General features: G+C 41.1%; 1 protein-coding gene across 2 annotated transcripts in view; it reads right to left on the reverse strand.

Annotated features, from left to right (window-relative positions):
- STX18 (syntaxin 18) overlaps positions 1 to 25385 on the reverse strand; it is a 147618-nt gene extending 122233 nt beyond the window's left edge. The window contains exon 1 of one of the 2 annotated variants that reach the window (XM_006163190.3): positions 25078 to 25384. In XM_006163190.3, the coding sequence (XP_006163252.1) occupies positions 25078 to 25245 (168 nt within the window). In that variant the 5' untranslated portion in view covers positions 25246 to 25384. Of the gene's footprint in view, positions 1 to 25077 lie in introns of both variants that reach the window. The other variant, XM_006163189.3, reaches the window with a different exon arrangement.
- Positions 25386 to 27229: the final 1844 nt, after the last annotated feature.

Here is a 27229-nt window from a genome sequence, read left to right on the forward strand (position 1 = left end):
AAATCCTTTCACATAAAAAGGCATTTTAAATATTTTTGCTTCTAAATAAGACTTTAAGAAATCAGACACCTAAAAACGCTGTTTATACTATTAGATATAAAGAATAAATAGCCACATTATAGTACATTAAAAATGAATTCATTACAGTATTCTTAAGGTGAAGTAAAGCTTTATGACAGAATACACTGTTATATTTGTTCAGACAGCCTAGTGGGCCTTTGTTTATTTACTGAAAATGCTTTCCATATACTTAGGGTCTAAAGCAGAGTTTCCCAAATGGAATCTGCAGAGAAAAAGAAAAAAAACACTGATTCCAAAAAGAAGACTGTGCAAACAATACATAGTTCCAAGATAAATAAATCTATCCAATGCAACAAAACTGTTCACTCAGGTTAATCAGACTCCTGCCTAGTAAAATACAGCTTTATGAAAACATAAAATGTCCATTATGTCAAAGACTTACAATTGAAATAATCTTCAGAATTTAAAAAAACTTCACTGCCCAAATACAATATACAATGTATGTTCTTGCAAACAGATTTGAGAAATCTTTGAAGATGCAAAATATTTTCACCTCATCCTACAAAATCTGACCTGACCCCTGGTTACCTAAGCCTAACCCACCCACCCTCACCCTACCCCGTCCACTAGATTGTATGGTATTTGCCTAGTAGACTGCAAAAGTCCGCCTAGGGCAAAATCCTTATAAGCAAAAGGAAGAATTTACTGAATCTCTCTTCACTCCACGGCCTGGTTTCCTTTAGGTCCCCTTCCTGACACCTCTTTGGCCCCACAGCGTGGGGTACAGACCGATCTGCACGGATGGCTATACAGGCATATTATGAAGCCTTTACAATTGACCACACAAACACAATGCCATGGTGTAGGTCAACTTGTGCACTCAAATGCCAAAGTGAAGCTTATATGGAAGTAAACTACAGACATAAATCTGCAAGGGTAGAATTCCACCCAGCAATCCTAAAATTATTTCAAGGAATCGGTCTCCAAGAATGCATCATGAAATCAGAAGAGCTCAGTTAAGCTTAAAAGGGGGCGGGGGTGGAGGGGAGAAAAAAAGAAAATGAAAGACTTTAAAGCAGGCGGTAAAGGTTTCACCAATCATTATATCATTGAAAGGGCTCAAACTACAGATGAAGTTGGAATACACAAGATTGTAGAAAGGGTATTTAAAATTATTAACTGATCAAAAATTTGTAGTTGTCATTAAAAAAAAATACAACTTAGCAATTCAATTCAGAAAGAAGAATATCCCCAGGAACATACACATCTGTTTAATATTACAAGCCAACTGTCAACATCCTAAGTGAAGTTTTAATTTAATATTTTTTCTTTCTTGATGTTTTACCTTTAATCAATGCCTCATGAGAGTATCAACTTTCTATAAGAAACTGTTAAATATAAAGAAATGTTATTGTAGCATGTTTATAAAATCATAGTTCGAGAACTTTTTATTTTTCCAAAGCCTGACCACAACTTAATTATCTGCAGGACATTCCAGGCTCACAATTGCAAGCTCCAGTTCCCAAGCAATTTTAAACAATATCTACTGTACAGGACAGAGGGTACACAAAAGACCGCAACATGGTTATATTTCCAAAAGTCAGCATTAGGCTCTTTAGACATGGTTTTTATTTTCATTAAGCAATATTTGTTTCCTCACTAATCATTAAATGGTTTTCATCACTATCGCCTGCTTTCCTTTCACATGCCAGTTGTTACCATTAGTGTTTGTGTTCATAATAAATAAGAAGTGACCCACCCAGTTATTTAAAAATGAACACACACGATGTCTGGTTCAACGCGTGCTGGGGATTCAGCAGCATACTCACACCCTGAATACTGCTCTACTTTAATCTAGACTTAAAAAAAGAGTAATACACCCTCGGCGAGACTCCTGTTTAAATCAGATTTAGGCTTCGTGCCTGCTTGTGTTATTGTGGGCACACAGATCTAATCAGTGGCTCAATAAATTTACTTGGGAAAATGGAAGCGGAAGAAGAAAAGATAGCAAGTTCATGTTCCTGAGCATAATGGAAGTAAGTTGAAAATATTATCAATTCCTACAGATGGATAAGAAAAGTCACCCGATTAAAAGCAACATGCCAGAAACTGACCGAAATGTGGGGGAACAATCAATAAAGCATTCTAAAACTTTAGGAACAATTCTGAGGAAGAAACTTAAAAAAAAAAAAAGCAAGTTGTATACTACGAAGTATTAGGAACAATTGAAAAGTATGTGAAGATTAGAAGAAACAGAACTGTATTAAAGTCCTAGGTAAAATGAATAGCCAGTAGAGGACCAGGATGTGTCATAGTGATTGACGCACTGGATTCTCACATGGCTAACCATAGTTCAAGTCCCAGACCTGGCAGCTGGGGAATCACGACGGGTGCATGTGTGTGTGCCCAAAATCTTTGTTTTTGGAGAGGTTTTTGCTATAGGGCGCGTACGCTCACCAGAAAGAGAGATAGAAAGCGAGAAATCACTCCCCAGGGGGGATGGTCACGCCGTAATCCCTTCTCCTCCATTCTCCTCTCGGGATCTGGGGCACACACGCACATACGCCTGGCACAAGTTTAAGCCACCAGGTCCAAGACTCAAACCGCGGTCGGCTACATGGGAGTTCAGCGACATAGCCATTATGCTAACTGCTGGTCCCATGTGCCCAAAATCTTGAGGAGACTGGAGGAGAAGGGATACAGTGTGGCCCTTTCCCATGGGGAGTAATTTCTCTTTCCCAAAATCGATCACCAGTGAGTATATGCACCTTCTGGCAAAATAAATAAAGAAAAAAGAAAAAAAGAAATACCCAGTAGAAAAAAATAATACACTAAATAATCTGGACAACTTCCAATGAATTGTTGCATTAGAACCACTAGAGTTTCCAGAAGAGAAACTTACTTAAATCCAAATAAACTAATTTTGGACTTCAGAATAACTGGTCAGTAGATTATGTGAAAATAGAGAGACAGAGCTGCACAAATGCAGGGCAGGCACATGGTTAACTGGTTCCCATGTTTATTTATCATTTTATAGCACTTTTAAGTATCAAGAACTTTCAAAGTGCTTTACTTATGTTAATCCTTCAAAATTAGTACTATTTTATTCCCATTATACAGAGGAAATGAGGATAATGTGCCCACAGATCAGCCACCAGCAGGTAGTAAAAGCCTAAAGTCCATGCTCTTAACCATCACACCACAAACCATCGCAGGTGGTGTCACCTTGATCACGGTAAGAAGTCTGTCACTTGGAGGGACCAGCAGTTAGCATAATGGCTATGTCGCTGGACTTTCATGTAGTCAACCACGGTTAGAGTCCTGGACCTGGTGGCTTAAAGTCACGCCTAAGATCCCCAGAGAATGGAAGAGAATGGAGGAGAAGGGATTGCGGTGTGGCCATTGCCCCAAGGGGTGACTTCTCATTTTCTGTCTCTCTGTCTCTGACTTTCTGGCGAGTGCACGTGTCCTATAGCAAAAACCTCTCCAAATAAAAGAAGTCTGTCACTTAGAGGGTAACATGCTAACTTCTCTACTACCACTTCTGCTACTTCTCCTTTGCTAACCTCAAACACGGTCTTCAGTTTTGCGGTTTCCTTTTCCCCTTTATTCATGACGGAGCACATACATTTGCATGAAAAGACGACAGAGAAGCATGCTCAGACTCTGGTCACTCCCTGACCCCTTTCCTCCAGTTCTCCAGCCTGCTGAAACCCAGGTACCCATGTGTGTGAGTGGCATGTCTCAGGCCAACAGGACTGGGGTGACCACCATAGTACCACGTGGGATCCAGCTTCCTTTGACCAGCACATCACCACTCTGCCATGAAGCCGGTCACAAAAGGTTGTCTTTTCTCAGGAATCACACTAAGGCCTTCTTTTCTTCTCAGATGAGGATTTCCTTGAGGTTTCAACCTCCACTTAAACTCTAATGTCTCCCCTGTCTACTTCCCTGGGTTTAGAAACCTTTTCTGTGGACTTTTCTGTATTGTCAAATGTGGATAAATATGTGTCCCTTGGGTATTCAATGTCACCTCTAATAGCTACAAAAATTTAACTCATATTAACCACCCACTTAGTCACTTAGTTTTTTTGGTTGAAAACACAAAATCTTCAATAACCTTTGATTTTCATCTATCTAACAAGCCCAATTCCTTTCAAATACATCTTTTTTTTGAGAGAGAGATTTTTGCTAAAGGGTACCTATGCTCACCAGAGAGATAGAAAGTGAGAAATCACCTCCGTAGGGGGGATGGCCACGCCTCAATCCTTTCTCTTCCAGTCTCCTCTTGGGATTTTGGGCACACATGCACACGTGTGAGTTTTAAGCCGCTGGGTTCGGGATTCAAACTGCAGTGGACTAGCTGGGAGGTCAGCGATGTAACTATTACACCATTTGCTGGTTCCTAAATACATCTTGAATCTGTCCTCTGTCCCTACACTCCCTGGCTTAGTTCGGGACCTCACTGTGTATTAACGAAGGCTGATTACTGCAACAGCCCAGCGGTCTTCCTCCTTGCTGCCAGTCCTTCCACAGAATCCACCATCGCCCAGCGCAGTGATCTTTCTGAAATACATACCTGATCATGTCAGTCCTCTGCTGAAAACTTTTCGTTCACCACAGTCTTCAGAGTAAATCCACTCCTTTCCCATTCTACGGGAATCCCTTTTTCCCCTGCTAGACTCAGCTCAAAATTCACTTCTCCTGTCATGCCTGCTCCTTCAGCCCCTCCCACTGAGTTCACTTCTACTTCTGCATCCATGTATACTCCAGTAACTGCATTACTATGACATGCTTTATTTGCCTATAATCTGTCTATTCACAAGATGATGGCTTTCTCAAAGTCAGAGGTTGTCTCACTTGTGTTTTGCATGCCTGTCATAGAGTGGATGCTCAACAGTAAGTGATTATGAATAAAGAATTCATTCTCAGAAATACCTTCAGTTTGGGACCAGCAGATGGTGTAATGGCTACGTCACTGGACTCCCATGTAGTCAACGTGGGTTTGAGTCCTGGACCCGGTGGCTTAAACTCACGCTGGGTGCATATGTGTGCATGCCCAGGGATCCTGAGAGGAGAATGGATTGCGGTATGGCCATCCCCTCGGGGGATGATTTCTCACTTTCTGTCTCTCTGTTTCTCTGTGTTTTTCTGGCAAGCGCACATGTCCTATAACAAAAACCTCTCCCAAAAAAAACAACTTCAGTTCAAAGTAATAATAATCTATCTAAAGCAGAGTGAAAGGGCATAACTTTGAGTGCAATGTACATCTCTCTAGGCCACCCACATACACTGCTCCCCTTTCTGGGAATTAACTCCCAAATTGTCTTTGGGAACCATCCTTCCCCAATTCTCAGCCACGTGGAAGTGACACGGTGTTCCATCTGCAGAACCGAGTCCTAAGTGGACGAAGCTAAGCAGTATATCTTTTCCCTCAAGAGAGGGGTAGACTTAAGGCATATGAGTTAATGAGAATGACCAAATCCCAAGATTTTGGTGGGAACTACAAGGAAAGAGCCTTTCTTTCCATTTGGATGGGAGAGTAGGAAAGTGAGATCCACAAGGGCTTGAAGGTATCTTCAAGAATAGCTAACACTGAAAGGCAGAGCAGAGGAAGCCAAGAAAGGCAGGCCTTGGTGAGACTGTCTGGTCTCCCGAGTCCAGCTGTGCTGTAGGTAAGTCATACCAACAGATAATTTTAGTGATATAAATCAAATTCTTGAGGTCATTTAAGCTAATCTGCATTGGGTTCTCTATAACTTGTAACCATAAAACTCCTGATAAAGCAAGATAGTGTTTACAGAGGGGAAGAAAATCAACCTATGCATTTGAAGAAATACACAGAAAAAGGAAACAGAGAGAGGGTGAGAGTAGACCGCAAGTTAAATGTGACTAGGGGGAAAAAGAAGCAAACAGGATACTCCGAAGCACAAATATGAGAATGATAGTCAAGATGTGGAAAGAAAGCCTTCCAGACAGCATCAATCAGGCCTCCTTATGGGTATTCTCTGGTATATTTATGAAAAGAAAAAAGTTTTATAAAGAGCTAGAAAAAAGAAATTAAAAACTAAATGCTTCTTTTTTTTTTGAGAGGGTTTTTTTTTCCACTATAGGGCGCGTGCGCTCGCCAGACAGACAGAGAGAGATATAGAGACAGAAAGCGAGAAATCACCCCCAGGGGGGATGGTCACGCCGCAATCCCTTCTCCTCCATTCTCCTCCCGGGATCTTGGGCACGCACGCACACGCGCCCGGCGTGAGTTTTAAGCCACCGGGTCTGGGACACGAACCGCGGTCGACTACGTGGGAGTCCAGCGACATAGCCATTACGCTAACTGCTGGTTCCCTAAATGCTTCTTTTTGAAAAGGCCTTTATAGTTAAAAAAAAAAAAAAAAGTGGGGGGAAGGGAAGGGAAGGAAAGGGAAGGGTGGAAGGAGTTTGAAAGCAGGCAGGCTTTGGGATAATTTAATTTTTTTTTTTTTTGAGAGGTTTTTGCTATAGGGCGCATGCACCCACCAGAAAGGCAAAGAGAGACAGAGAGACAGAAAACAAGAAATCACCCCCCAGGGGTATGGCCACACCTAATCCCTTCTCCTCCATTCTCCTCTTGGGATCTTGGGCACGCACACGCAACCGACGTGAGTTTAAGCCACCGGGCCTGGAACTCGAACTGCGGTGGACTACATGGGAGTCCAGCGACATAGCCATTACACCAACTGCTGGTCCTGGGATAATTTAATCTGAAGAAAGCAAGTACTAAAGGCAATTTAACTTGTTGAAGAAGTATTTATAAGGAGGTGACTAAACAGCTGTTCTCCAATTTCACAGGGGAAAAATTAGAGGAAATTGATTTAAATTTCACTATGATGCTGAAAGCTGGCAAAGAAGTGCTTGAGGGAGAACTGCTAATGATGAGAAAGAAGTTAAATGGAAAACTGGATTTAAATGGTTTTTAGAAGATGGAAAATTACCTATGTTGATTCTTTTAATTTAGGTCAAATACTAAACAAATATTTAAGGCATGCCTTCTATTCATTTATTCAAATGTCATATATTGAATGAGACAGGCATTGTACTAGGCGCTGGAATGCAAAGATGAGTAAGCTTAGTTGTCTGTCCAGTTTAAAGGCTGTACTACTAGATACAAGTGCCACCAAGAGAAACACAAAGAAGCATCAAAACAGTCTTTCCCTCTCCTTTTCCATGCCCCATGCCCAAAAGTAAACGGCATCACTTGGGAAACGGCACAATAGCACCTGGGAAGTTAGAGGACAAGGTAATCATCAATAACAAACAACGCAGAGGGTGTCATAAGCACACACAGCTCCTGCATAGTAAGCAATGCAGAGAAAGGAGGCTACCAGAGACTAGAATGTGCCCTGTGAGATGAGTAAAACTTGAGAAAGTGACAAGGAAAGAGAAATAAGCAGGAGCCAAACAGGAAGGCAAGAAACCAGACTGCTGATAAAGCAGTCTGGCTAAAATTGGTGGAATGATCCAGGACAGTGTGGGGTTTAGCCCTGAAAAAGTGGGTAAACCAGCTCCATAAAGACCTTTAAGTATCAATCAAATAACTGAGAAGTCATCTTGTGGGAATGAGCAGTACTGAAAGCTTCCAGTTTTTGAGACAAAGTAACAGAATGAGAGAGCGATATTTTCTGCACAGGCTTGGCTTGGGGAGAGACAGAGCTCAGTATTATTGCTTACTGCATCTGCTGAGGCCCAAGATGGCAAGGGTCTCCTCACTAGGAGGAATGTGAAGAAACACAGGTGCGTTTTCACTGCATTCATTCCATCTCTCCTGTGAAGGGAGTGAAACAACCCTGTCCTCTTGGATCTGATAATCAATGGGATGGAGGAGGCCAGGAAAGGGGAGAATGATAGAGACGACTACACCAATAGCAGTCAGTGTGGAGGGCTGATATGCATCACAGTACTGACTTTATTGCTAGTTGGGCCCATTGAAAAGTGTAGGAGCAAATATGTACCTACACCAACAGCAGTCAGTGTGGAGGGCCTACCAGGTCAGTTCTAAAATCTAGAATTTTATTTGCACACATGGAAACGACAACAAAACATCGAAGTGTAAATAGAAAAGCTAGTGCTCCCCAAATGTCACCTGATATGCATCACAGTACTGACTTTATTGCTAGTTGGGCCCATTGAAAAGTGTAGGAGCAAATATGTACTGTATTAAACTGTACCAAATACGGAACATTCAAAAAGACTTCTAAAAAAAGAAAAGTAACTCTTTTTTAGGGCTGAAATACTTCCAGATTTCATCTTTTGACATACCTGGTATATTCACAGATTTCCAATCTCTTACCTACAGACAGGTTTTAGAAGCTTTCAGAAAACTCATCACCTCTCTTTGATATCTCTTTTTTTTTCTTCCTTCCCTTAATTTAATTTTGATTCAACTTCCTCTTGTCACTGCTTGCTTACAAATCACTGCCTCTGTATCTGGAGTCAATTAGAACTATGAAGTGCCCCACCACATGTCACCTGGGGACCCATTTATGTATTCTTTCTTATTTCAAGAGGTAGTGCTAAAAGCCTGTAACTTCAAAAGTTCCAATAAGCCATCACAGTCTATTCTTCAGAAAAGTATGTTTCTCCCCACAGTTAATAAGAAGAGATCAAACTATATATTTTGCAAGAATATTTTCTTCCCACCTGTATAAAGATGAATTGTGTTTTGGGAATTCAGTTGCAAAAAAGGGTTGAGTATGGGTAATAAATGCTTAATAGCAATAACATTTTAAAAAGTCTTTCTACCATTTAAATTAAATGTAATTTCCTTATTACTTTAATAGAATCCCTTGGAATTGAAGTATTTAACTAGTCTTTTTCACATCAAGTACTCATTATATAATTCTCTTTTAATATTAGATATGTAAATTGTCCATTGACAGAACAAAAACATTTCCACTAAAACAAAAATGAGAAAGGCAAGGCAGCTTGATTCTGAATCTGATAATGGGTTACAGATTCCATTTCAGTTCAGATTTACAGTCAACATGCCACAGGGTCATTTACCACCGTCATAGTTAGAAGAAAGGTATGAACTGCCACATCACTGAGGAAAAAACTGAGCCAAAATACTTGACTTCCCCCACTGCAGTGTTGAGCCAGAAAGGGAGAAAGAGGAAGACAAAATATATATACATATAAATAGGTGTGTGTATGTATGTGTGTGTGGATATATATATATATACATATATCATGTAAAAAACTTCATAAATAAAAAGGCAGAGATGAACTGCCAAAAGTTCTGGCCATGGGGAGGACTTCTCTTTTGCAGTGTCTTCAGGATCACCCCTAAGTAGGGCTACCTTGCAGCCTTGTCCACTGCTGGCTGATGCCAGCTATTGGCAACATCTATCCTACCCCAGAGGATACTTAAAGAAGGGGTAAATTCTAGGGCTGATGAACAGACACCAAATCTCAGTTATAGACTGCGGACACAAGGCCATTGCCCAGTTCTCAAACCAACTCTTCTCTTTCAGCCTTCCAATGACTGCTCGAGCCTCTTATCAGTTAAACCTGATGAGAAGCCAGAGAGCAAAGAAACCCACCATGTAATCCATAAAGATCAGCCTCCTCTGGCAAGAGCAGAGTGGGAAGAACAGAGTGGATCAAGAATGGTCAAGGGGTAATAACAGGACACCCCACTGTCTACTTTTCCTATTCCTTCCAGGTGAAGTGTGCTTTGCTCAGTAAGTTTACACAGAATTTGTCCTGTGTTACTAACCTGCATCTTCGCTTTCTACTTCTGCATACAAAGAATCCATGGGGCTTTACAGGCCCGCTGAAAAGTCCTCTCTTGTATGAAGTATCCCTTCTTAACAGAGGTTATCTGTCTGGATTTTCAAAATTCCTCTTCCAAAGTTTCTGCAATTACTTATGAGGGTGATTTACAGATTTACTTATAAGATTACTTACCACTACCTAGCATAAGTGCTTTTATTTATACTTGCTTACTGTAAGTTTCTCATTAGAATAAAAACTCCATAAAAGCAGAGGTATTTTTCTCTCTCTCATCTGCTCTATCTCCAGGGCCAAAAACAATGCACAGTATGTAGTGTGTAGATTTATTAGTAATAAAGATTTACAGAATGAATGCTCCCCCTTTCGACTGTAGGGCATATTAATGGCCGGATGATGGTATCATTCCCAAAAGCAATGTGAGTGACTTCCTTACTCTTAGGTACATACTCAATAAATGTAAGGTGATAATAAAGTAGTTGCCATCTCACAAGTATCTATAATTTACCAGACACGATGCTAGTAGTCTTACATACAGCAAGCACCTCACCTCATTCAATTCTCACAACCCTAAAAGTTAATGTGACAGAACCTGCACCTTAGGACTGAGGCCCTCTTACCCTAACCACTAGGAGAAGCGTGTACTGATGGTTCCCAGCTGAGTGTTTCTCAAGGCATGGTCCTGGACAGAAGGAAGTAGCCTCACCTCAGGTTAGGCCTCTTCGCTAGGGAAGTGCATAGCCAACAGTTCGCAAATGCAGTGGTTAAAAAGGCCTTCCACCACCACCCGGGGGTGGGGCTGATTTCTTACTTTCCTTCTTCCTATGGGAAAAAAAAAAGGCCTAGCCCTTTATCCTCAACCATGCAATTCTAAAAGCCAGCTCAGCTCCACAGCACTCCATAGGAATGACTGTTTAATGAACAAAGAGAATTAGCGACATGTCCCAAAGATAGAAAAGGAAATCATGCTTTTACAAATGTCTATAATCAATAAATTGAGTCTCCTTCCTTCTCAATGCTTTTACTAACTAAAATCACAAACCTCATCCCCAAAAGCATACCTCAACATTATAAAAAGTATTTGGTCACCAGGCAATTCCTGATTTAAAAAAAAAGTTTGGTTTGGAAGCCAAAAAAAAAAAAAGATTTGGCACAAGTGGTAGGGTGCCCTGCACAAGGCTGGGGCCACATGGGAGGCCCTGGTACACTTCCTGGACCAACCTAAACAGGCCAGGTATGGTGGCACACGTCTGCAACCCTAACAAGTAGGAACCTAGAGCAGGAACATACTGACATGGCAAGACCATGTTAAAAAATGTCCATCTTTTTCTCTCTCCCTTCCCCATACTGCCCTTTTAAGAAAAACAAACGAAACACAACTTTGGTTTGAAGCTAGTAAAGCACTTTCAAATATATGTGCTTTATGTAGCAAAATATGCTCTTAAAAACAGCAGGTGATGTGACAGCATATCAGGAGCAGGTCACCAGAGACCTGGCCTGGCCTGTGAAATGCCAAGTGGAGTGAGCTCCACGGCCCTGAGACTGCACGCACACAGGCGCACTGCGGACAGTCCACAGAGCACAACACACACTCGTTACTCACACAGCACCCGGGACAGCATCCTGGGAGGTGGCTAAGCCCCAGTGCTCATGAGTACAGGGTCCTGCCTTTCAGGATGGTCAGCGCAGGGCCAAACAGGGGAGGTGCTCAACAAGCGGTAGCTATTATTATTGTTTATTATTTCTACGAAAGACAACTAGAAAGCAACATTTGTGGGCGATTTTCTTGTACAGGTAAAGAAAGTCCAAAGTGAAAATCCAGCTGAGTTACAGGAAAATTACTCCCTTTAAAAGGTTTTACCACAGACTTCCTTTACATAGAGACCCTGTCTATTACACATTTAATAATTAGACACTTTTATTTCATCACATTTTCCTAATCAAAAGCTGTTAATTCTCTTTCCTATAATAGGAAATAAAAACTCATCTGCAAGAAGTTTTACTTCTTCTATTTTGCTTTTAGTTTCAAACGTAGTATGTGTCCATTAAAGAAATTCTGAATGATAGAAGCACAAAACTAAATCACTTGTAGGCTCATTACCCAGAAATGCTCACAGTTAACATGTTGGTGAAGTCATTATTTCCATGCCTAGGGTCTTTTTGGTTTTGTATACACGATTTTAATTTTAAGTGGTTTGGTAATTATTTAAAACTAACATAATATGGATATATGCAATTATCATGCAATTATTTATCATGTCATGTCATACTCTTCAGTATGCCACATTTACTTAATAATTTCTCTATTCTTCAGAATATTGCAAGACCCACACCCTTTTGCTCTTTTTCAAAAACTAATTATCTTTTTGGAGCCAGACGGTGATGCAACAGTAAAGCATAATGTTCTGAGAGGCTGAGACATTGGGAAGGTTCACAGTTATCATCCAGAGATCTCCCTGAGCGTGCTGGGCATGCCAGTCTCCTGATCTGGGCTGGCTGAACCTGGGGTATCAGGACCCTGTTGGAGATGCTATCTGTTTGTCTCTGTCTCTCATGCTCAGGGAAGAAATAAATACATAAACTTAAAAAAATGAATTAGGCCAGCAGGTGATGTGGCGGTTGAAGTGTTGTACTCCAGCCTGGCCACCCACAGTCACGGCAGCTTGCTTTCTCACTTTCTTTCTCTCTGGTAAGCATCAATAGCAAATTTTGAAAAATGATAAAAGCAATAAATTAAAGAAATTATTCTTTTTAAATTAATTACCTATTATTACATATCTTAGATGAACTCCAGAACTACTTTCAGGTTCCTCTCAAAGAACTTCCATTGTGGGAGCCGGCAGGTGGCATGGTGAGTGAGGTGCTGGACTCCCACGTGGCTGGTTGTAGTATGAGTCCCGGACCTGACCGCTTGCTTTCCCACTTTCCCTCTCTCTGTGTTTCACTGATGGATTAAAAAATAATAATAATAATAATAAAAAAATTAAATAAATAATTCTTTTAAAAAAAAATTCTCGGAATTTTCATTGAAGTTGCATTAATTAACAATTTAGGAATAACTGATACCTTTACAACACTTTTTTTTCTCTCTTGCAGGTGTACATTATATATTTTTATTTATTAAAATCTTCTATATCTCTCTCTACAAAATTTTGTAGCTTTCTTCATCTGGATCACTTACATTTCTTTATAAAGTCATTACCACAAATCTTTTTTTACTACTGTAAATGTTTTCATTGTAAGTGGTCACTAGTTAAAGGATCCACTGATGTCTGAATACTGATTTTGTAAATTTTTTTTTAATTTTATTCATTGTCATTGTTTTATTCTATTTTTTTTTAAGTTAACCAGAGAGAGAGAGAGAAGGAAAGTGAGAAAGCAAGCTGCCAGGTTTGGGTCTTGACCCGCAGCCAGTCATGTGGGAGCCCAGCCGCTTTAACCACCATCTGCCGCCCCGTGTAAAATGGTTCTTAAGACCCTCTGTACTTAGGCCATACAGCACCTTCCCAAATTTATTTTATACCACAGATCAAGAAACACCCACTGGCCTAGTGAAGTCATTTTCTTTACTATCACTGAAGCACACCATGCATATGCTCACCAGTATCCAACTGTCTCTGCTTTAAAAGGCTCTTCTCCCACGCATAGACTTTCCTGACTAGTCTACCCCTATCATTCCTTTCTCTATCCTCATCCAGTACTGATAAAAAGTTTTAGTACATGGAATACTTGCAAATAATTTAGCAATAACTTTCCTTGTATCAATATTAGGACATCCAATTTTTGTATCTGAGAAAAAGACTAAACAAAAAAAATGAACTTTTGTCTTACTTTAAAATAAATTTTAAACAAATCTGGTTAAAAAAAAAAAAAGCCCTACTTATTTTAAATAGTGTTAGGGGCCAGTAGGTGGTGTGGTGGTTAAGGCATTGGACTCCCACAACATGATCAACCATGGTTCAATTCCCAGACCTGGTAGCTTGCTTTCTCACTTTCCCTCTCTCTGGTCAAATTTAAAAATATTAACATAAATAAAATTTAAATTAAATAATTATTTTAAAAAATAGAATAAAATAAAATAGTGATAAACTGGAAGTAACCTAATAAATCTTTCAATTGGGGTTCACATAAAATTATGCAATACTGTTTGTAATGGCTATGCAGCCAAACATAGTCTGCCACATGGACTCTATATCTGCAAATTAAATCAACCACAGATGGAAAATGTTTGGGCAAAAAAAATTGGTTACGTCTGTACTGAACATGTATAGACATTTTTTTGTCATTATTTCCTAAACAATACAGTATAACAAACCATTTAAATAGCATTTACACTGTATTAGATATTATAAAAAATCTAGACATGATTTAAAGTATAAGGGAAGACATGCTTAGGTTATATGCAAATACTACACCATTTCTCCAAGGGACTTAAGCATCCTTGTATTTTGGTATCTGTGGGGGGCCCTGGAACTAACCCCCTGGGAATAACAAGGGAAGCTATAAATTGGTTGTACAGAACAATATATATTGACAGAGCAAAATATCCAAAATATATTAGTAAGCAAAAGTCAAACAGGGGAGGTCTACATAAACAATATTGTAGAAGAATCCTGGTTTTGTTTAGTAGGAAAAAGTGTCTAGAAAGCTATTCACCAAAATCGTAACGATGGTTATTTCTGGCCAGTAGTACCACATATGAACTCTATTCTATTCTTTGTTTTGTTTAATGAGCACTTACTACTTTTATGATCAGATTTAAGAAATGGTCAACTTCAAAAATGTGTCCTGCTGATAATAGTCCATTATAAGATTATATAATCCCTATTAATCAAATACATTTGTGAAAACATAACAAATGTCAACTTTGGAAAGAAAACTCATGCTTTCATGAGTAATTCTAAATTATACAAGGACTCAGGAAGAAAATATCTCAAGGCAAAGGGCAGTTATCATTGTAAAAAGCATTTAAAAACAGATCCTGGGACTTTAGAAAGATGAGGACTGAATCACAGAACCATCCTATGGAAAAGATCCTTACAACCTCGGTTCAAGTCCCAAACCCAGCAGCTTAAAACTCACACCAGGCATGAGTGCATGCATGCCCAAAATCCTGAGAGGAGAACAGAGAAGGGATTATGGTGTGGCCATCCTCCTGAGGAGGTGATTTCTCACTTTCTATCTCTCTGTCGCTCCAGTGAGCATACATGCCCTACAGCAAAAATCTATCTCAAAAAAAAGAAAAAAACCCTTAAGGATTATCTAGTCAAAGTCCTCCATTAAATAAAGAATGAGACCCAGAGAGGTTGAGTGAGTTCTCCAAGATCACATAGTTAATTATTGCCAAAGTCCAAAAGTATACGTGTGAGAGAGAGAGAGAGAGAGAGAGTATATGTGTGTGTGTGTGTGTGTGTGTGTGTGTGTGTATATATATATATATATATGTTTTTGCCTTAGGGTATGTGCTCTTGCTGGAGAAACAGAGACAGTGAGAGGGGAAAAAGTGAGAAATACCCCTAGGGGGTGGGGATAACCAAGCCACAATCCCTTCTCCTCCATTCTCTTCCTGGAATCTTGGGCAGGCATGCAAGCACAAGCACTTGGTGTGAATTTCAAGCCACGGGGTCTAGGATTCAAACTGCGATCAGCCATGTGGAAGTCCAGTGACATAACTGCTACACCATCTGCTTGTCCCTAAACACACACACATTTTTTTTTGGGGGGGGAGAGGTTTTTGCTATAGGGCGCATGCGCTTGCCAAAACGACAGAGAAAGACAGAGAGACAGAAAGCGAAAAATCAACCCTCAGGGGGTATGGCCACGCCGTAATCCCTTCTCCTCCTTTCTCCTCTCGGGATCTTGGGCATGCACACACTCGCACCTGGCGTGAGTTTAAGCCACTGGATCCAGGACTCGAGCTGCAGTCAACTACATGGGAGTACAGCAACATAGGCATTGCGCCAACTGCTGGTCCCCACATACATATATTTAAAAAAGATTTTGCTATAGGGCATATGTGCTCACCAGAGACACAGAGAGAGACAGAAAATGAGAAATCACCTCCCAGAGGGGATGACTACGCCACAGTCCCTTCTCCATTCTCTCGGGATTTTGGACACACATGCACATGCGCCCAGCATGAATGTCAAGCTGCCAGGTCTGGAATTTGAACCATGGTCAGCCATGTGGGAGTCCAGCACCAACCAGCATACCACGTACTGTCCCCCAAAAGTATTTATAATTCAAAGCTTACACTTCTTCATTTCTTTCTCAATTTTTCTGAGTTAAGATATACTGCAGCCTGTCACTTCTACTTGGACTACAGAATTTGTAGCTAGAGAAGATGCCCAACAAAAAGCAAATGTTCATTTGAGCAGAGTTTTCTTATTCATCAGACTATAAACTGGATACAAATATTGTGAAGTAAAAAGACTCACTTTCTTAGCTAAATGTAGCTTATGAGTTCCATGATAAGAACATTTTGACAAATAGGCATACACTAGACTGTGATAAGCAGGATTTGGCAAACTCTGTAATAGACTTTGAAAACCTCAAAGTCAGGAAGAAAATAGTATTATTGAGTTCCAAGTTTCAACTGCACTACAAACTTTTCAAATTTGAGCTATTAGGTTTGTTCAACATACTTTCATTCCTCTCCATTTATTCATTTTCTTTTAGAGGTGTTTTTAAGGGGCCTCTTTTTAAGTCACTTTAAAACCTAGTATTTTTTTCTTTTTAAATTTACTATAGGGCACATGCACTCACCAGAGAAGGACAGAGCACGAGAAAAAGCATCCCCCACCCCAGAAGGATGGCCATGCCACAATCCCTTCTCCTCCATTCTTGTCGTGGAATTTTGGGCACGCACACTACAGGAACTCTGGGTCCAGGATTTGAATCAAGCAGTCAATCATGCGGGAACTAGCTGCCGTAACCACCACGCCACTGGCTAGCACTAAACATGGCGTGTTTTAAACACAGGAAGATTTTCCAGGGGCCAGATGGTGGCATAACTGTAAAAAGGTGATGCTGTGCCAGGCAGCTCCACATGGGAAGGTTCCTAACGCAAGTCTGCAGACCTCCCTGAGAATGCTGGGCACGGGAATGCCCATGATCTTGGGCTGGTTGAAGGCTGGGAGTGGACTGCGGTATTAGGACCCTGTTAGAAGTTCTCTCTCTCTCTCTCTCTTGAGTTCATGAAATAAATAAACTTTTAAAAATAGTTTTTTATACCATAAACTATAATTAACATTTGTAGATTTCACTGACACTTTACCAACCAGAGGGAGCCCATATGGATTTCCATGTAATAAGAAGTTTCAAACATAGAGTTTATATGAATTCTAGAATCACATTACTCATAACATGACCAATATTATAAAATCATGTAATAATATTATGAAATCTGATATGTAAAGTCCTTAACAGAGTTCCTCACTTATAGTAGAAGCTCAAAAATGATTAACCTTTCAAATTTGTTATGCTCCTGAGTATTAGTTATAGCATTCAAAATAAATGAACAAACCGGTATTCTGATTTCCACACAAGCCGACGTGAGCTTGGCAGATATCTGTCTTGGGACGGTTCTAACCCTGCAACTTACAGACAAGTCTGGTTCTTGAGCCTATAAGATGAGACCAGAACCTGGATAGGAAGAAGTCACTAAAAATGTCACACAGAGGGGCTGTCTCAGCAACCTTACTTTAGTAAGTGATACAAAGAACTGGTGGTCACCTAAAAAATGAAGAAAATAAAGAATCGGATCCACTCCAGATTCTTTCTATAATAGTATGAAAAAGAAAATCAACCAACTGGCCCTGAGAAGCAAGCTTTTATAACATGTGATCTAATCATTACCACCAAGATTAGTTTCTCTCAAACATAATGCATTTTTTTAAAATGAGAACAAATAATAATAATAACATGAAAAAATTATGAAAAGCTATTTGATGATGATGATGTGGATAGTAATGTCTTTGTCTTGATCGATATGCATGGTAAACGTGCTAGAAAAAGAAATGTAATACACTGTAAAGATATATGTGATTCAATGTTATATAAAAGTATTACGATAATAAAATTTAAGAATTAAAATTTTAAAAATGATAAAGAAAGCACAACTGAGAAAGTACACAATGGAGAGAACCTGGCAATCTACATAGGCCCTCCTGGGTCTCTCTACCCCATGTTCACACAGTAAGGTTAACTTGCCATGTACTCATAACCACCATAAGGCCCATTTCTGTGTCTGTTGGATTTGTAAGGCAGATCTCAATTACCATACAATTGGCTGGCATGCCATAGGTATCTGTTTTGTACTCAGCTGTCTCTAAGATCTAAATATAGTAAAGTTGGATTCCAGCTAAATTCTCCAATCTAGGTTCACCAGGGAGCATTTCCATTGTGAAATTACCCACCACTTTCTGTCTTAGTCAAACTCCAGAGTCCACTGTGCTCCTTGGATCTATTATCCCCTTTCATCAGAACTGAAAAGACATGGGGACCACAGATGGCCTAATGGTTACATCACTGGACTCCCATGTAGTCAACCACAGTTTGAGTCCCAGACTCAGGCACATGTGTGTACATGCCCAAGATCCCAAGAAGAGAATGGAGGAGAAGGGACTGTGACGTGGTCATCCTCCCTGCGGGGTGGTAGCTTGCTTTCTGTCTCTCTAGCATGAGCAAACACCCTATAGCAAAAATCTCCCCAAAAAGAAAAAAGAATTCAAATGATATGAGTGACTGGTACCCTGCTCTAACTCTGAATTAAAAAAAAAAAAAATTAAGTGTTATTATGATATGATGTGGATAGTAATGTCTTTGTCTTGATCGATATGCATGGTAAACGTGCTAGAAAAAGAAATGTAATACACTGTAAAGATATATGTGATTCAATGTTATATAAAAGTATTACGATAATAAAATTTAAGAATTAAAATTTTAAAAATGATAAAGAAAGCACAACTGAGAAAGTACACAATGGAGAGAACCTGGCAATCTACATAGGCCCTCCTGGGTCTCTCTACCCCATGTTCACACAGTAAGGTTAACTTGCCATGTACTCATAACCACCATAAGGCCCATTTCTGTGTCTGTTGGATTTGTAAGGCAGATCTCAATTACCATACAATTGGCTGGCATGCCATAGGTATCTGTTTTGTACTCAGCTGTCTCTAAGATCTAAATATAGTAAAGTTGGATTCCAGCTAAATTCTCCAATCTAGGTTCACCAGGGAGCATTTCCATTGTGAAATTACCCACCACTTTCTGTCTTAGTCAAACTCCAGAGTCCACTGTGCTCCTTGGATCTATTATCCCCTTTCATCAGAACTGAAAAGACATGGGGACCACAGATGGCCTAATGGTTACATCACTGGACTCCCATGTAGTCAACCACAGTTTGAGTCCCAGACTCAGGCACATGTGTGTACATGCCCAAGATCCCAAGAAGAGAATGGAGGAGAAGGGACTGTGACGTGGTCATCCTCCCTGCGGGGTGGTAGCTTGCTTTCTGTCTCTCTAGCATGAGCAAACACCCTATAGCAAAAATCTCCCCAAAAAGAAAAAAGAATTCAAATGATATGAGTGACTGGTACCCTGCTCTAACTCTGAATTAAAAAAAAAAAAAATTAAGTGTTATTATGATCTATTATCATTTAATTTTCCGACCAGAAAGCTAAAAATTATTTTACCTCTTTATAACCCCACTGATTATTAAGTTTGTTGAGAATACCTACTAAATACTAAATATCTTCGTTTTTCCTTTCCTGTCCACCCCCACTGTCACTAGCTCAGCTTTCATCTGAATTTCTGCAATAGCTTCCCAATTGACTCTGTCAGTCTTGTTACACTCCAAACCCATTATGAATATTACTACTGATTACTTTAAAATACAAGCATGATCCTTTCCTGCTCTGCTTGCATAACCCAGAGCATCAAGTCCAAACTCTCAGCACTGATGACAAAGCTCTAACCCAGAAGTTGGCACTTTTTCTCTAAAGGACAAACTAAGTATTTTAGACTTTGTAGACCTTTGTAGGGCACAGCTCTGCGCTGTGGCACAACAGCATCCACGACCTGACCTACCACTTCCACTGTGTGACCTGGGCAATCATTTTATTTCTCTGGGTGTCGGTTTTCCCACCTATTAACAAGATAAACTCAAAGTCCTTTAAAGTGTTTTTAAAAACAAACACAAAAGTCCAAGGTTCTACCTTATCCATCAGGCAGGATGTCAAGCAGATTTCAATTTCAGTGTCAAATCCCACAAGATAATGGCTCCTGGGGTACAATGTTGCAAAGGATCCTGAGCTGAAAGGGTCCTCTTGGAAATTAATACTAGCTTCCAAGTTTTCAAGGACACATGGAGGAACAGAGAGGAACACCGGCTTACTTGTCCCACATTCGCCATCACTGACAAGAGCTTTACCTTGACACAGAAATACTGGGCTTTTTGGTAAGTGTGGACAGTTCTGCTCTACCACTGATAGCAGCATCGGTATCTACACAAGTTTTCACTCATTCTTTCAGGTACTCTGGTATTCTTTCATGGCTCTTTTTTCCAAGAAAGAAATGAAGTTCAGGAAGGTTCATTGGTTTAGAGAATACAGTTTGGTGCCACTCAAGAAAATAGACCTAAATGGCCTGCAGGGGAAGGAGCGCTGGGAAAGGGGAACAATAACGATCTATGGTTCCTCATCAATATATTCTAGTGTCTTCATAAATGGCTAGTGAGTTAAGTATTGTCATGTCCACTTTACAGAAATGGAAAATGAAACTCAAATAAGATAACCTGCCCAAGCTAACCCATTTCCAAGTAGCAGAATTGAGATCTGAATCCAAGTAGCAGTTCTCTTCCCAATGTCATGGTCCTCATTAGTCTCACACTTCAAATTAATTAATGTTCAAGTTCCCACAGAAAGGTGGCATAGTCATGATTATTTGGAATTGCTCAAATAATGTGAGCTCTTCCAAAAATCTCTGAAATGTCATTCTTGTTTAGTTTAAAAGGTAAACAGGTATTTAAGTGTATACAAATTTGGGGCGGGCAGGTGGCTTGGTGGTTAAGGGTGCTGGGCTCCCACATGGCCAATTGTGGTTCAAGTCCTGGGCATGGCAGCTTGCTTTCTCACTTTCCCTCTCTCTCTCTCTCTATCCCCCTTACTCTGTCCTTCTTTGGTCAAATTAAAATAAATAAATGAGCAAATAAGGTTAAATGATTATTTTCTTAAAAAGTACATACAGGGACCAGCAGTTGGTGTAATGGCTATGTCGCTGGACTCCCATGTAGTCGACCATGGTTCGAATCCTGGACCCGGTGGCTTGAACTCACGCAGGACACATGTCCAAGATCCTGAGAAGAGAACAGAGGAGAAGGGATTGTGGTGTGGCCATCCCCTTTGGGGGGTGATTTCCCACTTTCTCTCTCTCTCTTTCTGGAGAGTGCATGTGCCCTGTAGCAAAAACCTCTCCAAAAAAAGAAAAAAAAAGGACATAGAAATTTAGCAGAATTGAGCAGAAGACTTAAATATTTTAAAAAAGATGCAGAAAAACAAAAACAAAAAACAGCCTGTGGAAGGGGGAAAAAAAAGATCTAGCATCAATACAATTTTATTTCACTTAAAATAGTCCCTAAAACAATTCAGTGAAATGGAAATCTGACATCAGGCATATGATTTATCCAAAATGAAGAAGGAATGAGAATTGAACTAGGTAAAATGTATCCTAGAAATGCCAGCAAATTTGTCCAGGAAGGCAATCATCAAAAAGCATTACTGGAGGCCACCAAGTTGCATGGTGGCTAAGGTACTGGATTCCCACATGGCTGACAGCAGTTTGAGTCCTGGACCCCACAGCCTGAGAAACATGCCATCCCCATGTGTATGCATGCCCAAAATCCTGAGAGGAGAATGAAAGACAAGAAATTATTTTTCACTCTCTTTCTTTCTCTTTCTCTCTCTCTCTCTCCCTCCCTCCCTCCCTCTCTCTCTCTCTCTCTCCCCTTCTCCCCTTTCTGGTGATGGTGAGCACACACGCCCTATGGCAAAAAACTAAAAAAAATAAATAAATAAGGAACCAGCAGATGGTATAATGGCTATGTCGCTGGACTCCCATGTAGTTGACCTCAGTCTGAGTTCCAGACCCGGTGCTTAAACTCACGCCGGGCACATGCATGCGTGCCCAAGATCCCAAGAGGAGAATGGAGGAGAAAGGACTGCGGCAAGACCACGTCCCCTGGGGGAGTGATTTCTTGCTTTCTGTCTCTCTATCTCTGTCTTTCTGGCAAGCACATGCGCCCTATAGCAAAAACCTCTCCAAAAAAATAAATAAATAAACAAAAATTTAAAATAAATAAATAAAGCATAACAGGACTTTTTATTTAAAAAAAAAAAAAAAGGCTTTACTGTAACTTGCTATATTTCCTTAGATCTGACAATCAGTACAAAAGCTAAGTGATTGGGTTGTTGGGAAAGTCATGACATGTTTTTGCATAAAAATATTTTTAAAATCATGATTTCCCCAACAACCTAAAAGAATATGTGCTTCTAGTACTGACCACACTTTTCTGTATAAGGAATTCAAGCCAAACAAAATAACAGGCAAACTTTTAACATACTTGATTGTGGTAAAAGCGGAGCACACCCATCACTAGCTCTATACTATTGATAGTTACATTTTCCACAAAGAAGAGGGAATGAGAATGACACCAAGAAGAGAAACTAAGGGACCAGCAGGTGGCATGGTGGTTAAGGCGCTGGACACTCCCACATGGCCGACCAGGGTTCAAGTCCTGAATCTGGTGGCTTGCTTTCTCACTTCCTCTCTCTCTCATTCTCACCCTCTGTCTCTCTCTGCTCAAACTAAAAAAAAAATGAATAAATAAAATAAATAATTTTAAAAAGAGAAGGTAAAACACAAAGCAACTACAATGTTACTCAAAAGAATGTATGTTTTCCCTATGTCAGGAGGAGCAGTGGCCCTAAATACAGCCCATGTCCCAACAAAATATCAGTAGAACCTCCAACCTTGACAACTCTCCACACTATTACATAGCAGTCACCCCTCTGATAAACGCACACAGTTCCAACATCTCTGACAAGCAGTCATTCCTCCTTACTAACCTACAGTGACAGGGAACTCGGCACACCAAGGTCCTTCTAGTGTGCCTTAGGCTTTCCGAGCCCATTAATTCCAGACCCTAAGGCATATTCTCACCACTCAAGGAGAGGTCTGCAGGACAGGTCTCCCCACAGGGCTTGTCAATCCAATTGTGCGTCTATCTCCACCATTCCTAGAACCTCTACCCCTGAGCAGGACCCAAAATCAGTGCAGTGCTAATAAATCAGTGATTTCAAACTGAGGAAGGGCCTTTCAAAACCAAAACTATAATCTTCATACCACAATTCCATAAAAAGAACCTCAGGAACAGCTTAGGTCAAATGGGAATATGGAGAGGGAGACCGGCCTGTTTCTCTTTGTCTCATTTCAACCTGTGAAGCTCCCACTTGGATCTGCTCTTATAAAGAGGCTCAAAGTCATTTTGTTTTTAATTATCTTCTGTTGTGGGGGGTGAGGAAGGGACCATTTAAAAGTAAATTAATTGAGTTCATAAAATTAGCTTAAAAACATTATATTGCTAGTAGTTACAGGGTTTAACACAATGACCAGGTCTCCTGGCTCCTCTCTGGTGCTTCCTCTACCACATAACATCCGAATGCCTACAGCGCAAAGTTCAAATTCCACGGAGCAATATATGAGGCCCTTTAAGATCCCCTGCTACTCCAGTGCAATTGTCCTGAGTGTCCCCATTCCAGCCATGTTCAAATGTTCATGGGGCCCACTTACATCAGACTGTTACCTATGCTCACACCACAGAAGACGCAAATACACACAGCTTTGTCAGCACTGTGACAGGAAGCAAAGAACTGTGGGAAGTTTCCCATGCATTCATTCATATTATTCTTAGTCTAAGATGTTCTTCCCCATCATCTTGTCTGCTCTGCATCCAACTGCCCTACTTTCAAGATTTGTTTCAAGCATCATTGCCTCTATAAAGCCCTTCCCGACTCTCAGAAAAACTGACTACATTCTCCTTTGTGTCCTGCACAACTTCTGCAAGCCCTTATGGAACTTATTTTGTATGTGTGTGCGCATGTGTGTATGTCTGCCTGTCTCTCACCACTCCATTTGCATTGTGTTACTCTAACACAGCACTGGTCAGAATGCAGGTGCTTAACAGATCTTCACCGAGGGACTGAGTATATTCGGTCCAATCCCCCACCTCGTGTTTGAATGTTCCCTGCAACCTCCTCCATTCATGCCTACATACACTCCTTGAAAATATCCAAGTGCCTAGAAGTGCCAGGCATTGGACTGTCTGCCAAGCAGATGTAGATTTAATGGGGAAATAATGAAGCTTAAGTTTCAGGTCCCTTCACTTACACTTTCCAAAGTTCTGAACCTTTTTTGTGATTTTGTATTTTTACTTCTTAAAGATAGCACAAAGCTATATAAGTTTCAGGCCTCACAAAAACTAGATTCACTCCTGACGCCAGCCGATACAAAAGTTCACAAGGTAAACATTCTCTCTTCCTTTAGGCAGTTTTCTGTTCAGGGGAGGAAACAGCTAACTATCTGTTCATTCACTCACTTCAAGCCGCGAACATTTACTAAGCAATGGGATGAGTCACGAATCCTAAGAGGAAAGCCAGGACTGTTCCTGCCCTTAAGGAAAAGGCTCCTCCTCTCTGCAGAGGAGATGAAGGAGTAGGCTGCGTTCAGGAAACAAATAGTTTAAATGACTGTAACGCACGAGTGTAAACAGTTATCCTAAAGCAGTCTCAAGACAAAGGGAAAAGACAATGCAGTTGACTTGTTTGTAATCGCAATGACAGGGACCAATGAACAGAAGAGGCAAACGCGGCGTGGAGGGTGCCGCGCTAGGAAGCAGAGCACTGTGGGAGGCTTCCCCTGCGATTAAGTGTGCGGAGGCCGCGAGCTCATTACCTCACACAGCCCGTGAACCTGCAGACAGAGATATCCGAAGGCTTCCTCGGCCCCTGGAGAAATCTGCTTCCTAGAGTACCCCGATAAGCGTCTCCCTTCCTCAAAATAAGGCTGTTTCTTTGCCAAGACAGCTGCCGGCAGAGGCCAACAGGCCTGGCCCCCCCCCCCCCCCCTCCTTCACACAATGCTAAATGGACGGGCTCTGCTTAAGTGTCTGAGGTCTTTATCACCGGTCCGCACCCCCTCGCTAATCCTCCGTTTCCATAGCAACCAGCTCACCACTTCGCGGGCCCGGTTGGAGAAGTCGCCCTTGGGCCGAGAGCTCCGGCGGAACAGATCATCGCTGCTGCCCTCCACCCCGCCGCCCCCTGCCACTCCCAGCGCCTTGTTCCGCGTCTTCACAGTCTTGACGCTGGCTCGAAACAACAACGTGATGTCCACCGCCATAGCGACCTGCACCTGCGGCCCTACACCCGGCCTGTCCACGTCAGCAGCCGGCGACAGCGGCGCAAACCCGGCCGCGGGAGGACTGGTCCATGTCGGCACGCCTCCGCCCGGCAACTGCGACCCGGAAGCAACGTTCCGGCCTCGGCCCGGCTTCGGCGGTGACAGCAGAAAGGTTCCGCCTGAGCTGGCGCTAACGGCGGGGTCCCCGCGCGAGGGGCACCGCGCCTTGACGCCACTCCAGCCCTTCCTCTTCCCTGCAAACCTCGGCAGTCTACCAGCCGAGCCCCAGCGTGCGGCTTCGGGACGTGTGAGCTCCTGGAGCAAGAGGATCGGGTGACCGAAGGCTCGTTCCTTTATCGTGGCTCCGGGCGCCTTGGTGGCGGGCGATCAAGCCTACTACCTTTGACCCTTGACTTCCAGGATTCACCTTGAGCGGGACAGAGGCACGTGGACCACTGGGTATTTTAAGTGTTAAGGACGAAGCAGGTGTTCAGGGCACAGGGCTAGAGGCCAGAGGCCGCCGACCCAGATCTCCAGCAACTCAGTAACATGAAGCAGGCACCGTCCTCGGAGTTCCTTGTGAGAATTCAACGAGGCGACTGTGTAAAGTTTTGACGCTGTGTGGCCCCTTGTAAGTGGCCAATTAATGGTAGTTACTGTTGTTAACAATATTATCACTCTTATCGCGGTGGGGAAGATCTTATATAGGGAAAGTATTATTACGTGAGCAGAGATTTAAGTGATGAATAAGAGTTTATAACATGGAGACCAAGGTGAAAGGTTCGCATGAAGTTAAGTTCTGTTCACCCTTAAGGTGCTGTTTTCAAAAGTACCATCCCAAGTCGTAATTATTTAAATTGACTGCAAGTTAGCCAATAGCATTTTGGGTTCATGGCTCAGTTTTAAAGAGTTCATTTGTTTCATCGAGTTTCTTACTCTCTTCTTTTTGAAGGGGATGCACAACTAGAATGTGTATTAAAACCATGGTTTTAATCATCAGCAAGATAAAACGATTTTCGTAATAATTGTAAGATGCCGTTTGCCCTTTCACTTTCACTTTCTCTTGAGTTGTATACAGTGAGCTTTCCAGAGACTTGTGATACTGCAACAGAGTAAATGCAGAGCAGTGGTCTTCTATTAAGACTGATCTTAGAGAAATCTGCAAAACACATAAAAATGCTATTCTGACCAAGGTTTATTTTGTTTTGAAAAATATGTATTTTTATGAGAAGGTATTTATGTTAATATGCGATGAATTTTTGTTACATATAGATGAGTAAGTTTTTGTTTTAATTTCTAATGTGTTAAATATCGGTAGACAAAGTTTGGACTGGGGCCGTCAATAGTGTTGAATGGTGTAGAGCAGTTCTGAGACCAAGAGTTGAAGAACCACTGTTAAAGAAAGACTGCCTGAGGGCTACGGGTTAGGGGCTCAGGAAAAAACATTTAGCAGACCCATGAATGCATGTGAACAAGGCAGATGGATGATGAAATGGTGTACCACAACAAAGTAAAAAAAATAAAGGAGGGAAGTGTTGCCAATCATTTATATGTATCATATTTTGCTATCTATGTATATTTAAAAAGTAGAAGGAAAATCAAAGGTGCACAACAATGTGATGTTCTTTGTTGAAGATGATGTATATTGTAATATCTTTGATTTAATTAACACACACTGCATGCATGCTTTGAAAAACGACGTTGTACCCCCCCACAAAGATGTCCAGTTAAATGTAAATAAAAATTACGAGAATAAAATTTTTTTTAAAAAGAAAGCTTATCAGAAATAGATGCCAGTAAAGTATTTATGTACCAGAAAGAAGGAAGCATTTTATTTAAAAGCCAAGCTGTAGTTTCACTTCATCCTTCCCTAGGAGGACAATATTTTTCCATAAAGCTTTCTCCCACCTACAGAGGAAGAAAGAGAAATTACTGACTCTCTGCCAAGGATTCTGTCTTGCATAAATAGCCCTTTGTTTTATGG

The sequence above is a fragment of the Tupaia chinensis genome, unplaced genomic scaffold, assembly GCF_000334495.1.
Source record: "Tupaia chinensis unplaced genomic scaffold, TupChi_1.0 Scaffold141490_1, whole genome shotgun sequence".
In the NCBI taxonomy this organism is placed as follows: Eukaryota; Metazoa; Chordata; class Mammalia; order Scandentia; family Tupaiidae; genus Tupaia; species Tupaia belangeri.